Genomic DNA, 16,692 nt, shown 5'->3' on the forward strand with positions numbered 1-16,692 from the left:
TACCTGGGCTAAGGAAACCACCCACCTAAGGTACACACTGCGCTTGCGCAGATAAAGCTATGCTCTCTCTCTTTCTTCTGCTATGAACCTGTTTTGTTAGAATACCAATGATGTGGCCTTCCAACACTGGACTATTTCAAGAGATGCAATCATCCCAGCCAGCCACGTGAGTGCAACCGAAAGTGCATCAAGAGCTCTAGTATTTATGAGCAACGACATCAGACAATACCTCATGGCACCGGGTCCCACTTCAAGACCAATTCTACGATCAAACTCATACATGTTATGAGGGTTTTTCCAACTGCTAGTGCCATCCTCTTACGTACGAGAGTTGTTTGGTAGAGTTTTGCAACTTCAAGGATACTCCTATGAGGTGCCCGAAGTGAACACAGTACGGAAGAAGACAATGCTTAGTGATCTCTCTTGCAAATGGGCTCTATCTTGTATGCCTGCCTTCGAGTGCTGTACATATGTCGTAAAATATTGTGCGACACCTTTTCCTCTCGCCATAACAATGTATCAGTACTTATTTATTATCTGCTAGCATCATCATCAGCAAATATCTACATCACTGTTATCAACCTCACTTTTAGCCTGTTTGTGAAAACTAAGAATTGCGCAGACATTTGCAGAGGTTTCGCGACGCACGAGGCCACCGCAGAGAGGACGATGTCAACCGTTGCCCAACACTTCATCTCACACGTCCCCTGACCGTGCAGCGGCTGGTGCCAAGGCACTCGGCGTTTCAACTCGTCAGAAGCTAGACGTTATTAAGAGCGCACTTCTGCACGAAAAGAAAGACAACACACGCTGCTGCCAAAATTATTTTTAGCTACACATCCGCACGACGCGCACTACAGAAAGGTGAGGAATGACACTGGAAGGGACAAGTGGAACAATAGCACTGCCACATTAGTGACACCAGGATGACTGGTAAGATCGGGAGGCTAGAGAGCACTAGGTGTCATAAGTAAAGGCGTTGCACTTCAGACCCTCCTCGCAGCCCTTGCCGACAGATTTGAAGAATAACACGCAGCTACGAGGGTCCGAGATGACATGTTTATCGGAGAAGACTTTGTTGATTCGACTCTCGCCAATTCAATCCCAAATGAAGTTCCTGGCTGGCACCCCCACATTTTAAGATTTGTTACTTGGATCATGAAATTGGCAGCATTGTCAAATAACAATGATCATATGCTGAAATGCACATTTTTATCAGTTCATTGCAGGTTTCAAAATGACACGCTGAAATCTGTAAAGTATGTAACATCACCACTAGGGCCTGTGGTAGATCATCTTGAATTTAGAATGGTGTAACATGAGATAGGTCAGAAGGGGATGCGTGCAGATTTGTTGTATGTGAACCGTGGCGTCAATGTGTTAATGGTGTTAAAGGTGGTGCTGTACAGAACAGTGCTGTGAATAATAGTGATGTGAAAAAAACACTACTGGTGCACTCCTGAACTAAATTAAGAAAAAGAATTTATAAGTAACCATATTTTCATATGTACAGTGGTGCTCCAGCCAGTTTGTGATTTGCAGCAATTTTTGGAGCAGGAAAAAAAACGTGTTTTGGAGCAGCGAAAATAGTGTTGGGATCACTTGGAGCAGTACAATGGTAAGCATGCTGCTTTTAGTGCAGATTTATATTATTGTATGAAGAGGAAATTCTACTCCAATGTAAACAAGGAGCCAAGGCTACAGTCAGAGAGCAGCCATCAATCAGGCTCTTCTTCACATAAAATAATGCCATATATTGGCTCCACTGCAGTATACCAATGCGTGTACAGTGAAGCATTAGTAACAAGTGCAGTCATGGCAGACACATGCAACTGTCATTCGAAACAGAAAAATCAACAAACCAGAAACCCTGCAGCCTAACCATTAATCTAAAAAATAATGAAGAAAGAATTCGTTGTGAACAAGACTTTCTGTTTGCGATTGCCAAGCACAAAAACTTAAAAGACCCAACTTTGTATGTTTGTGCATAATAATTAATCAATATTTTGGGTTCAATGTATGTAGAATGCATACACCCTTTGGCAGCAGGTTTACGGGGCTCGAATAATTAACACTGTCTGGACAATGTATGAAAACATGTAGATGGTACTGGACGGCTTCATCACAATGCATATTTTATATTGATGCAAAGCATGTCTGAAAGATACTGAGATGGTGGTTTCATGAAGAAGATGGAGTTAGTGAAAGGGGCTCTCAATCCTGGTTCTGTGAAGGGCTTTCTAGGGTTCCTTGAGTGCTCAGAACTAATGTGACAGCATTTACCCTCATTAAATTACAAAATTACTGATCCACCGGAGGAGAAAATTCCCATTACATTTTGATTCAGCCACTACCATTGCCTACCGTAATCTGCACTTTGGTTGTCAGTGAACAGTGAGAGACCGACACTTCAGAAGTGCTCAAGACTCATTGTCGTGCAATTTGCAGAGGACCCACTGGCCAACCCGAGTGCTTTTAATTCGTGCTTGCAAGCATAATTTGTAACATGTAAGCATGAATCAATAGGGAAGTTCTGCATGCTAAGAGCCACTTGTCTACCTCTTGTGAGTGATTGGTGACGATATGGGCTGTCTAAAGCAGTCCTCTATAACGGACATGCGGGGCTGTCGACGTGTTATTTGTGGCTCATTGTGTGTTGGTGTCTGCATGGCTCAGCTTCTATGCACACTGATTTGTTACAGCACAACATTGATTTCATAATAAAAATGCAGGACAAGCGCTTTGATGCATGCGCGCGGCCAGCTGCGTTGTGCAGCACAAGGGATATATGGACCATTAGCGTACACGCGGCATATTTAGTGTTACACGCGGCATATCGTATGAACATTCCAGGTGCACTTGAGTGACTTGACAGACAACCCTTTTCTTTTGCAAAAAACTAGATAAAGCTTTGCACTTCTAACACTTTGTTTGCGTGAAGACACTGTTTACAGTGCGGGGTGCCTAGAACGGTTAGCCACATCCAGCCTGCGCTATATTACAATGTGCACAGTGGCTTGAAATAAAGAAGGTAAAAAGATTGTCTGTATATCATCAACGGTTCTTCATAAAAAGCAATGACATCCATATACTACAGACAACCTGCTGAAAATGCAGACAAAGCAGCACTTGTGGTTGGGTTAGGCTGATCGAAATGGTCTCCATGCTTTAATGAGAAAGAGCACATTGGTAGAAAGAGGGATTCCACGGCAACCTGGAAAAGCTGTTGAGGTGTTTGGGGCCAGTTAAAATATTTTAGGCCCCAAATGCCCCACTGCTGTGTAAGCAGGGCAGGAACAATGAACTTTGGCACATTAGGCAGAAGCTACAAGCAGAAATGTTAGTCTAATGGCACAGTTGGACCACTGATGTATGTATAAACTGTTGGATGTAAAACTATTGTATGTGTGTATACAACTTTTTTCAGTCCGTGTCTTGTTCGTGCTTCTTTGTTGCTCTTTACAGTAACACAAGTTGACAACAGCCCTCATGCTTCCTTCTGTGTTCTATTCCTTGGCTTACCACACAGTGTAACAACACAAATTTTCACAAAATCAAGGCATGGGGATATGCGATTCCTTAGCAATTTTTATAGGTGTACAACAGCACTTAGCATCTTTATTAATTTGGGTTGATCAACTTGTGTTTGTGGAACTGTCTTTCCCATGCCTTTTTCTGTTGCTATGTAATACTACTAGGCAATGTAACCTCAATGCTGCACAACTTCGTGGCTTTGTATATACTTATTATTTATTTGTTAAAACTAGACTTCTTAAACTATGTGCAGCACTTTCTCAGACTTTCTCTGCGTTAACAAAGAGTTATTGGTCTGCATATTGAAACAGCTGGATTTTCAGCTTTTTTCTTTAGTGATATATTTACTGACTAAAAGTTTCATGTTTCCTCTTCAGTTGTAATTTCCTGTGAAATGTTCTGCCAATCTATTTCCTTGTTTCTTGTTGTTGTTGTTTTTTTTTTGTAGGAAAGTGCTCCTACGGGCTTTTTTTTCTTGTTTTTTTTTCAAACTCTGGCATTTCAAAGATGACGTGCTACAGGCACTGATTATGTTTTCGTGTAGACACTTTCGCTACTGAACAAAGTGTGATAACAGCTTTGAGGTAGAACCAGCAAAATGTTCCCCAATCAATAACCACGCAAATCGGGTTGCAGTGTTCTTAACAATGTCCCGACAAAAGTTCCCAGGAAGCAACTGACATAAGGAGTACTGTAAAAAAAAATACTGTTAGCTTTTGTATACAGTGAAAAAGAAAGCTAAGGAAGGTGCTAACCCTGCCACACACAGCCATGATTAGACGAAACTAATAACTTCCCATGATTTCAACCCTGTGTGCAGCCACATTAGTCTGTCAAACCTTCATATCATAATGAACACTGTTGTAGTGATTAGTGAATATAATGAAGTAAATACAAAATGTGGGAAGAGATTAGAGTGCATTACAGAACAAAGAGGGAAGCCAACATCCTAACTGACATTAAGAAGAAAACGTGGACTTGGGCAGGTTACAAAATGCCAAGGACATATAACCAATGATCAGTTAGGGTAACAGAGATGGGAAATGCAGCCGAAGGCTGCAAAGCTGCAAAGGGTTGGATGGAGTGTGAAGAAATCAAGAAGTTCACAAGCAGAAAATGGAATCAGCTTGCACAAGATAGGGCAAATTTCGAGAACATTGGCAGAACCTTCATCCTGCAGTGAACATAAAATAGGATGAAAATGATGACGATGGCTGCATCTAGAATTTAATTCTGAAATTATATATATATATATTGCGGGACCAGAAATTGTGTGATGACCTACTATGATCTTTAGCTGTGTAATATTTAGAAACTCAAAGGGGCAGAAAAAGCGCAAGAATGTGCCATTAAGATCTGTCATTCAATAGTAGTCACAAAATTTGGCAACAATGTAAACAGTTTACTTATCTTTTTATCACATGAAATTTGAGCAAAAGTTTTCTATATAGGCCAATGCCGTTCACAATACCATTTTTCAGTGATAGGAGAAATATCACAGCTGAACCCAGTTTCACCCAATGCAAAAACATCTTCGTTGCCTTTATCCAATATTTGCTACTATAGCATGTATTCATAACGTAGTAATATAGGCAAGAAGATTTAATTTACTTCATTATGCCTAATAATTTGTTATGGCTGTGTTCACAATACTGAAATTCAATTGTACTGTACTGCTATGCCCCGGTAAGCGGACAATGCAAACAAGGAAAAAATTCAGTTGGATAAAGTGCCTTAAAATATCTTTTCTAAACATTGCATTTCAGCAAGCCTTTCATAACTCACCTCAAAAAAAAAAAAAAGATCATGGGCTTGTGCCAGAACTGTGATATGATTATCAGCCACGTCGCAGTGAGGGACTCTGGCCTGATTACAACCACATGCGGTTCATTAATGTACACCAAAATGCAAGTACGCAGGTGTTTTTTCAGTTTTCCCTTGTAGAAATGAAGCTGCAAGACTCGAAATCAAACACACATCCTCTAGCTCAGCAGTGCAGAATTCAAATGCAGAATTCAATCTTTGCAGCCATATCATTATGGAATACATTACATTTGTCATAAAAATCCAGGAAACCCATAGATTTCGTCATCAACTGAAGAAATTTTGGCTATTTAGCATTCACTATCTTCTGTATAACTGTTCTTTTTTTCCTCGACCTGTCATTCACTCTTAAAGCTGCTGCTTATTTTTTCTTTTTAATATTATTTTTACCTAGTTTCAATAACTGCTGATACACTGTTGTTTGTTGTCATCATCATTTGCTTATATCTGTACCGCATTATTTATAATTTTTTAATCGTACTAAGTTTGCTGCTGCTGTTGCCAATAAAACATTTATATTTAAAGTGTACAGAGGTCCAAATTCAGTTTATACTATGGGACCCTCCTTCAGTATATCCTTATCTTGTACACTTTACTACGAATTGGCTATAAAAATTGACTGATTGATTGGTTGATTGATTGAATGAGCAAATCTGCAGGAATCGAGCCACATACTCTAGCATTAGCTGCTAAGCTGTCATGGTGGGTGTTTCACTTACACTGGCTGAAATGCTAACCTCTCTGTATTTTAATCTTTGCGTTTTATAATACACTGCGTCAAACATGGCCAGGCATCACAAATAGCACTGCCTAGACTCACCTCTGCTCCTAGAAAGTGGAGGTGAAGGTGTGATTGGGGGTGGGAACTGGCCGTATTCAGGTCTTCCAGGAGGTTGTCCAGCTCCGACAGGTTATTGGAAATGGGCGAGCGCCTCGGAGTTGGTGGACTGGCAGCCCCATCCAAGAGACGACGGCTGCGCGGTGATGTTGGTGAAGAAGTCCGATTCGTAGTTGTCGTTGTGACTTCCCGCACGATGTACTGGTTCTGGTAGATGGGCTGCAAGGGAAAACGCGACTTTTGAGACACTGTTACACGGTTCCCCCGTGTGCTCAAAGTAAATAGAAACATGACGAACAGAAACACTAAACAGAAACACTTAGATTCATTAGACTGGCCATTCTTTCTAAACTCCATTATGATTAATTTGATCTTTCTAGGCAATGCACAAATAACATCCTTGCCATAATTTTATTACTTACACAATTTACACAATTTACAGCTCTTTCCACAGCCATATTACATGTATCACTTGCAATGCACTCCTTGGCCTCACCTGGCCCTTGCGCCATTAAATGCAATACGTAACTAATTTGTAGATCAAGTTTATCAAATTAAACTTAATAAAGGCCACACTTACATAGCTTTTTCTTTACATTCACCAACATGCTATTGTTAAGTCATAAATATTGAAGTATTTCCTTGAACTATTAAGTCATTATGGTGTAGGAATGTTTATGGAAATTGCAAGGCTGAAATCACATAAGTTTGAGCATGTTGATACTCCATTTCAGCATCTAGGCATGACACAAGACAAGGACCGAAGACAATAGAACGAAGACAGGCACTAACTTCCAACAAATTTAAATCTGTTGGAAGTTAGCGCCTGTCTTCATTCAGTTGTCACTCGGTCCTTGACTTGTGTTGTGTGCTAGGTGTTGAATTGCAAGGCTGAGTTGCTGGTTCTTCTATATAGTCATGTATTGATGAACAAATGAACTAAATCGAAGTGATCATATCCAAAATTCCTGAATGCAATGGCAAGCTGGTTAGAAAGCTTTAGAGCAGAACTGCTGTCTTCATCACCTTTGTCCCTAATGGCTAGGTGTCCCTCATGGCCAGTGATGTGATAGACCAAAGCCACTTGGGCGTAGCTAAAACCTCACTTTGGAGCAGCATAACAACCTCTGGAGCAGTTACCAAGCAAATATTTTCAGACGCAAATATTTCTCTCTAAGCTTGAACAGTTGTACTACACGTTTAACAAAATCAATTTATGTATAAATACATGCATCTTACTTAGAATCCCCCAAAAGATGAAATTAAATTACTGCTCGTCATTTTTATGTGGGCAGCCCTAAGTTTCTTTGGAGTTGTGACCTCAGGTACCTGCATTTTTCTGGAATCCACCTCATATTTCTCTAAGAATATGACTTTCCCTGGTGCTTCAGTTACAGTATGGAAGCATAAATTTACCATGCATTCTGTTTACTATCCAGAAGAACTATTCTGATGACGTTCGTACTTTCAGAACAACCCAGGCTTCGCTGTATGGTGAATTGCCCGCCATTCTGCTTTATGGAGAGAGTTGTTAGGATCCTGGTTCATGGACGGTTAATAATTTACAGGGTTTAATAGTTGGTCCTTTGTGCCGGAATCTAATTTGTGCTCCATGAAATTTGTGGTAATGGGAGGCTTTGTATTTAAGTTCAGCAAGTCCTCAACCCGAGCTGTTGCTGCGGTCGAGATAGAGATAATCCACAATTTGTTAATTAATAAGATATAAGTCAATGATGTAAAATGTGTATGCAAGTATAACACCTAGAGTCAATATACTAATTCAATAGATACTAATTCTGGTTTAAAATAAACTGGCACTGTAATCTTCAATCCTTCATAATCTGATTGAATAACGTCATTTGTAGTGCCATATTTTGGACCGTTCGAACTACGAATCAGCAGAAAATATGCAAAAAAAAAACATCTTAACAATACAAGCAGCTGTGCAGCTGTGCAGGCTCTTTTGCTCAATACATATGCGCTCACATGTAGCAGGTATGAGCTACGCAAGTGCTGAAGAATAAAGCTAGGCATTCAAGAAATTTAAAGGCAAAGCTTGCAACAAGTTGAGGAAGGCACGGGGAACTCACCGACGTCTTGTCCGAGGAGGGTTTGTAATCGTAGCGCTCGGTGGTGACGGTGTGGCTCATATTGTGGTCTTTCCGAAGGCTCCTGGCCTGTTGATGCTCGAGTACATAGGCGACGAGCCGTTGCTGAGACTCGCCGTCGTCTGCTGCAGATCGGCGAGCAGGGCGTCTGTTTCAGGAAAAAAGAAAGAAAACGAGACATGACTTATTGATCGTATCATCGCGAAGCACGTGGTTATTATCATAAGTGCATAGCACTTTAGGGGCCCAGCTTGTCAACCATCCACAGTATCATGTCACATGGTCACGCAATGGTCAATACCGGCATGAAACAAGGCTAACGATGCGAAAAAGCAGTGCAAAATAAACTAACAATAAATATAATAATGATTAGGGTTTTACATCCCAAAACCAAGATATGATTATGAGGGACGCCGTAGTGGAGGGCTCCGGATCATCTGGTGTTCTTTGACATGCATTGAAATCGCACAGTACACGGGTCTCTAGCATTCGCCTCCATCGAAATGCAACCGCCGCGGCCGGAATCAAAATAAACAAACAAGGTCTAAATGAAATAAGCTACAGAAATAACCTTGAATTAATCGCAATAATTTACCTAAAATAGCGAAAAACGCTTCTGAAACATCCGGCTGATGACCGCGCCGCACAAGAGAGGGCGCCACCGCCTCGGCAAGCGCGCGCTTGCCAAGGGAATCGTTGGGTTGCCCGTGCTACGCACTTCCTCAGGTTTCAAGGTGGTGGAGCCGCATTAAGCGCAGGATTTAGAACTACACCAAGACCTACATTAGCGCAGGATTGGAGCAGAATCAACGCTACATTAAGCGCTGGATATAGAGTTTTTTTTTATATTATATATATCTGCAAGAGTCCAAGGGACATCTCCTTACCTTCGCGTAGAGGGCGCGCGGCCCGCACCTGACACAAATATATCATAATAAGTTACGTCTTATGTAATCACACAAATCATGCCGCAGTCCGGCGGCTCAAAGAAAAGCTTTCGCGATATCTACTCTGCGCGGGCGCGCGTACCACACTGAAACATAGGTCTCCTATTCTTCTTTTTTGTTTTTGTTTTTTCCTCGCTTCTTGCCACATATTTATTCGGGGAAAGAAAGGCGAGGGAGCCAAGAAGGGATCGAAACTCCGTGCGGTGACTCACACACACGACAGTACGCGCGGCGGGAACATAAAACAGCGCGTGCACAACACTCATTCTTTCTCCGAGAAGACGGCGCGTTCCTTTCCGTTCCGAGGCGGTCGTCGAAGGAACACGCCTTTTCGCAAACGACGACCCACGCGCCGAGTCTCCGTTTTCGTAACCGAAACCACGCCAGAACTAAACATCTCACGCTGCAGTCGTGTGTATATATATAAACACGCGCAGAAATCCTCGTTCACGCGCTGTAAAACTTCTTTCCTTGAGAAACGCGGCAGACTAAACTTTGCAAGCCACCCGCAAGTGCCACCATTGTGCAAGACATAACGGGATATACGACCGAATAAAGCTAGGCGTGGACCCATTAACTGCGCAGTGACGGGTTCATCTTAAGAGACTGTACGTGCAAACACGAACACAAGAGAGCAGTCAAGACACCACAAACGCCGTAAATTGCAGTTAAAGAAGCCAAAAAAGCAGGATTGTTCAGATACGTTGGAGAACATGGAAAATGGAGCACTAGAAATAAAGCTTAGAATAACACAGCTGCTGATGTAGTTGGTAGGTATTCCTGTTAAAAAGACCGGGCGTGCGAACACGGACACAAGAGAGAAGTCAAGACGCCACAAACGCCGGCGATCGCGGTGTGTTGACCTCTCTTGTGTTCGTGTTTGCACGCCCAGTCTTTTAGGATGAATACGTACGAACTATCTCAGATCTCTACCAACAAACGGGCTGGTTTTCTGAGCCATTTTCCCTATCCGTTCAGGGTAGCCGCACACGAAAGACGATCGCCAAGTCACCAGACGTCGTCGCGTTTAAATCTCGAAGCAGCCACATAATTATTTACCGAGTAATCGTGAATGATGCGCGCACAGCTGTCACAACATCTGCCAGCTATGACCCAAATTCGGCGCCTCCTGTGCGTATACGGCGCACGATGCCGTAAATAAACAGCTTAAAAATCGGTTCACAGGAAGCGTATCCAGTGTCGGCCTCAGCGAAAATAAGTTTTCCTCGCCCAAAATGAGAAAACATGGTACGGGAGGCACACCAGCGGCGGTTTCCAGTCTAGCGCGCCCATCCGAATTTTGTTCCAAGTATATCGAAAGTAGCGCGCGAGCGCGTTGGTGAAAGTCGTCCTAAAAACGAGCGAAACTTACCTCAAACTCCTATTTCGCGAGAATACCGGCTCAGCCGATCGCACGCCCGCGGCCAAAGTCGAAGTTTCTGCGGCCCCTTCAAAAGTTATACAACACGCAAAGTCAAGAAGGGGAACCACCCATGCCAGACACAGGACCTCTCCAAAAACAGAGAAGCGCTAAATACAGCCGATGGGACGGCTGGCGCCATCTATAAGGAGTCGCCGCTAACAGGCGCGAATGGCGCTTATTTTGAATGTTCTGTCGGGCTTCATCGAGTAGCCATGGTTGAAAATACGTCGCTCACATGTACCACGAGCAAAATACTTCGTGTGTGCAGCCTATGAATGTTATGGACGAAGTTTGCCCAAGTCAGTAACCAAGTGGAAGATGTAATATCGTTCTCCAAAGCGGTGGCTTAGTTCTTTCCCGGCGGATATCCGATATTCACATATATTTACAGAAACATGCAGGCAAATAATTTGAGTCATCAAAAGGCATGTGTGATGCGTAAGACAGCACAACAGCTATGTACTATAAGCAAAAACGAATATTAAAAAAAAGATTAAAGCCCTCGATTTCTGATGTTTGGAAATCGTGACGAAGCTTCCAAATAGTACACACAAGACGAGGCATATTCGAAAAGTTCGGCTCGCGAAGATTAAGCGCAAACGCATCACGCGATAAAAATGAGGGCTTTAATGGAGGTTTACTTCAAGATCGGCAAACGTAGTATTAACTTAACTATGCACCCCTATTCGAAGCAGCTAATTGGTTCGGAACGACAAGAATAGATGTAAACATGTTCACCACGAAGACAGTAAACGATTGCCACCGTTGCTCAACGATAACTGCTTAGTGTATGCGTTAAAGAGCCCGTTTGTGGAGACCGAATTACCATTTCGCGCGTTTTCATACGTCACGAAACATATAGCGTCCCGTGTTTCATCGGAGATGAGTACGCTAACAACATCTCACGCATTCTGCATAGCAGGAACTCGTGGCAGTGCGGTCGTACCGATATAGTATACTCCTGGAGGTTAATTGGCCTATTTTCCCACGTTATGAAGAAAAATACACGCGAACGGTAATTGTAAACATTCAAATAAATGTCCGATTAGTTGTCACGACGCATGTATACCAAGACAGTCCTTGTCTCCGAAACGCAGGTCAGAGCCTCAGAGGACATCAGGATTACCTATCAAGCGGGACACACGCCTAGGTACACTAAAGAATTGCGCGTGTTTGACAAGCATACAACTTTCCCTGGCACGAGTAATCACAGGGACGCGGATTACCTAGAAGAGCTGACTCTCCACCGCATGAACTATAAACTTACATAAAACATGCTAAGGATTTTTAAAAGCCGTGTAGCGGATCATCTCTGTATACACTGTACACCAACACGCGCAATCAACAACGCAAGTAAGTAAATAGATATACAATACGTGTAGCTATACAGTACCTAAACAGAGCATCCCAAATTCTCGTTTGCGAAACACGTGTAGGTCGTTTCACATGCTAGACTGTATACAAGGCGTCCACGGACTGCGGTGTCACGCCAGAAGCAGCCTAAAGCTTGCTCGGCCCGAAGAGCGTGGCAAGCGGACATTATGAAAAAAAAAAAAAAGAGGAATGATGTGACGGAACAGCTGAACGCCTGGTCCCCACTCGAAAGCAAGGCGCCCCCTGCTTACTTACTATTCAGGGTGCTTCCTCCCACAGACAGAGACGGTGTCAGTGTGAACACGGTGCCGAAAGCTCGCTCGCGCGTCGCGTCGCTAACAAAATGCGAGGGCCGTTCGCAAGACACAAGCGATGGAGAATAATAGCGACACAGTTCCGACGAACGAAAGGTTCCTTTCTGGATCCCTGACGCGCACTAACGGCACCAGACGACCACAGCGCTACACTGAACAACCACGTCAGCCGGAAAAACGCGCCCGCGCGGACGGAGTCGCCGGGGTGCGGCAAGGAACCGACGAGTGAAAAACAAAATGAAGTTTCAAAAGTCTCAGGACATCAGCGCGACGACGATTGCGCATCCTGGGCGTCAAATCCGGCGCCTTCTTGCGTGTTTCCTTCTCTTGGCTTTCTTCTTTTGCGCACGTGCCCCCCCCCCCCCCCCCCCCCTACCGTCTTGCAGGCACTGACAACGGTGAAAAATCTAACGCAAGTTCCTCCGGGTGCTCGACACAACGTCCCCTCGTGTTTAGTCTATAGGTCCCCTATATATAGACTCAACGTCTGTCCGTTCTTACGTTACGCTTCCGTTCAGGAGGGTCAATTCGCGCGCACGCGATTAGCGCACAGAGAAACGTCAAACGATGTCGTTCGTGCCACAAGACGCTCTATCGTCTCGTTACCCTGTCGGTGAACTGTGTCAAATAGCAGACACGCGATGACCACGACATGTAAAGGCGAGTTGCGAGTGACGTAGATGAAAAGTCAAAATGATCCATTTTATAGCAGACAGATGGCAGACAATAAGAAAAAAAAAGTGATAAAAGAAGCGCCAAGAGCTTCTGGCAAAGTGAAGTATACGCGAGATATACAGGGTTTGCCCGAAAAGCAACGTCAATGATTAAATTATAAAGCGTCAATATACCTTACAACAGGCTAGGGGCACTTGATATTGGTGGAGGGTGAAGCCAGCTCACGCACCTGTGGTCGCACTGTCGTATATGTTATACGTATACCATCTGGAGAGTAAGGAAATAATACTTTTCCGTGAAATTCGTTTTCACTTCCCGTGCAAGCCGCATAATGCCGCGCTCGTTGGAGCAAAAGGACTGCCATCAAGTTTTGTCTGAAACTCGACGAGTCCGAAGTGGAAACGTTTCCTATGATAAAGCTCAGTTTTGGTGATAATTGCTAGTTACAACGACAAGTGTACCGGCAGCGTGAGGCCTTTTTAGAAGGTCGTAAGGAGGCCAGCAATGAAGCCCGGCTCTGGACGGCTGTCAACGACCATCACCGATGCGTGGCGGCGCGCCAGTCCACACCGCGCCTTCGTCTTGACCCGCTTTCTTGTCGATTCATAGGTGTTCCTATATAGGCACCTATGAACCCTATAGGGTTCCCCAGCTGCCCCGCAGTCCTATAACATGGCTCCTCCAGACTTCCTTTTGTTACCGCGCTTGAAAACTCCCATGAAAGGACATCCTTTCGGGACGGTTGACAAAGTCAAAGAGGCTTGCACCAACGCTTTAAAGGCCATTGCGGAGGAGGCCTATACCGTGACGCGTTCGATGCCTGGAAATCTCACTGGAAGCGATGCATCGCCACAGGAGGAGCCTATTTTGAAACCTTTAATTGTGTTGCACTAGTCTGATCAATACATCTTTTTTAATCGAATCATTGACATTACATTTCGGGCATGCCCTGTATATACTGAGAGAGAGAGAGCGTGTATGAAAGAGAGACAAAAGGAAAGGCGGAAACGTTAACGAAGCGATATCTGCCCGTTGGCTACTCTGTACTGGGAAATAGGAAAAGGTTACGAAATATAAGAGAGAAAGGAGGGAAAGATGAGCAGTATATAGAATTGCTATGCGTATAGGCGCCGTCACCGAGTCCGTGAATGCACCATATAGTTTACGCACGTAAGTCACAGTGTCAATGATCCCCTGACAGATACATCATCACGCAGTGCACAGTCACAATCTGTACCGGTATCGCTTGGAGTTAGCCTAATAATAGATAATAATAGATGGTAATAGATAAGCTAGCTCCCTGTGAGTGAGCCCGCTTATCCAGTGTGGAGGAGAGCGCCGCCCCTGAATAGTTGAAAACAGGGTGCTCGCAATACCGGGTGCACGATGCGCTTCGCTGCACCCGAAAAATGTCACACAGTGACCTAACGGTCATTCGTGACAAAAGAGTGTGCATTTGAAACGCTACTCCAGGCAAAACAGACCATAGCAAGGGCTTCAGACGGACGCGACCGCCACGAAGCGAGAGGGCGTGCGATGATAAAGCTGTGAATTAATGTTCAGGGTACAGAAGCAGCATTCCGCTGATGGCATGTTATAATGACGCGCGGTAAGAAAAAAAATAATTTCTGGGGTTTCACGTGCCGAAATTGCGCCGTGGTCGGTGACTTCGGATTAATTTTCACCGCCCGGGTTTCTTCAGCGTGCGCCTAAATCCAAGTACACGAATATTTTCCCATTTCACTCCCATCGAAATTCCGCCGCCGTGGCAGGGAATCGAACCCGCGTACTCGAGCTTAGCAGCGCGTAACCTAAGGCGCTACGTTACGATGGCGAGTTGTGCTATTAGCTCTACGTCGACCTCGAAAAAAAGAGAGCTATATATTGGCACTACTCTTCATCAACATCGTCATCATCATTCACTGTCCCTTAAAGACCCCTTTCGGGGTATTACATAAGGGGGAGGGGACAAAGGCATCAATAAACACTACGATCATTATTATACTATGGTAAAAAAAAGAACAGAAAACTTAGTATGCATGCATGAAGTCCAAAGGCGAAACAAAAAGGCAGTACAGCTGGTAGAACAACTAAGAAACGTAAGAAATTCCGCGGTAAGGCATAGTAAAGAGACAGAAAAAAGAGAAGATCACGGAGATAATAAAAATAGCAATAGGATAACAAAGAAAAACAAATGAATACAGAAGGAAACGCGCGAACGGGAGCTCAAAGAGCACAACGGTGAGCCGTGCGCAGACAAAATGAATAGCTGTAGAGTCAAAGTTAGACTTCCGCGACTGTACGTATGCTATGGACACTCAAGGTCACGGCTAAAACGCGCGCCACACACGTCGACCGAGGCGACGGCGCAGAACGGGAAGCCTCGAGAATAGGGCAGCAGTAAAAGCTATACAGTCCAGCTGTTAACACAACAGATGCGAGAACGGGAAGAAAATGAATAGGGCGGGGCAGAAACCGTGCAGCGATTTCCCGCTGGCTTAAGGGCGTGCGCGGTAGTCTATATAGACCTGCCCAAGTGGGCAAACAGGAACGACAACAGCAAGCATAACCATAAAAGTATTTTTACCTCTCAAATGTAAGCAGAGACCCGAACAGTTTGCCCGATGACAACGTCAGTTTAAGAATATAGTTCAAGATTACAAAAAACAAAAAAAAAAACAAAGAGGAGCTTTCATAGATGTGCGCGATTTTACGTGAGGGATTACGCACAACGAATCAACAACTCACAAAAGTAATTCATTACATTACTCGTTAGAGTAAGAAGTAAGTTAATTAGTGCAACTTCATTACTGCCAAAGTCTGCCCTATGGGTGTCTGACATGATCCCATACGACTCCTTGCAAACCTCTCGCGACATCCCGAACCTTTCAAACACTGCGCTCCAACGAAGCTACAGCTGCAGACGCACATTCCAGTGCGCTTACGGGGTTAGGCCTGCTCCGCTTACGGTCTGCTCTATTTTGCCTTCACGCCTCGATACTGAACACGCCGCACAAATAGCCAGTCACCGATCGCTGCTGCCAAATATTTCAAAAGCGTACGTTAGCGCACTTCCTATCGCGGCGGCGAACAACTGCCAATACATACATATATATATATATATATATATATATATATATATATATATATATATATATATATTATATATATATATATATACACACTCTGTATAGTAGCCAGGAAAGAGACGACGTCCAAACATCAAACGTGCCGCAATGAAAACAAAACGCCGCCGTCGCCTCGACGCCTTCTTGCTCATCCTTGAAAGATCTCGGGCAAGAAGTCAAGGAGGAAGAAGAACAGGCGCCGGAGAGACGCCGCCCTTTATGTTTACCGTTTTCTCCCTCGAGGCGCGGCCGCCCAAGAAAAGTGCCGGCGCCTCTCCTCTCCCCCTTTCACTTTTTCGAGAGAAGCGTTTTATTGAGGCCAATTAAGGCGAAAACGAAGCCGCGCCGCGGAGGGTCGTATATGGTGCGTGCAGCTGCCATACAGGAACGCCCGCCCAGAGCAATCGGACAGACGACCTGATGGCCACTTGCCGGCTGTCCGTGCCCTATGCGGCAGTTGCCCGAATAAGTTCTGTTTTTTTTTTTTTAAGGCGTTTAGATGTGGTGAATGAGTGAGTGAATGAGTG

General features: G+C 44.1%; 1 protein-coding gene across 8 annotated transcripts in view; it reads right to left on the minus strand.

The window, feature by feature from the left end:
* LOC119390208 (paxillin) overlaps positions 1-16,692 on the minus strand; it is an 86,455-nt gene that overhangs the window by 41,561 nt on the left and 28,202 nt on the right. For 2 of the 8 annotated variants that reach the window (XM_049414695.1, XM_049414696.1), the window contains exon 2: positions 8,287-8,452. The exons of 2 other annotated variants lie outside the window; for them this stretch is intronic. In XM_049414695.1, the coding sequence (XP_049270652.1) occupies positions 8,287-8,346 (60 nt within the window). In that variant the 5' untranslated portion in view covers positions 8,347-8,452. Of the gene's footprint in view, positions 1-8,286; positions 8,453-9,191; positions 9,332-10,623; positions 10,778-16,692 lie in introns of those variants that run through there. 4 more of the 8 variants (XM_049414698.1, XM_049414697.1, XM_049414694.1 and 1 more) reach the window with 4 other exon arrangements.

Source organism: Rhipicephalus sanguineus, chromosome 4, assembly GCF_013339695.2.
Source record: "Rhipicephalus sanguineus isolate Rsan-2018 chromosome 4, BIME_Rsan_1.4, whole genome shotgun sequence".
Taxonomy (NCBI): Eukaryota; Metazoa; Arthropoda; class Arachnida; order Ixodida; family Ixodidae; genus Rhipicephalus; species Rhipicephalus sanguineus.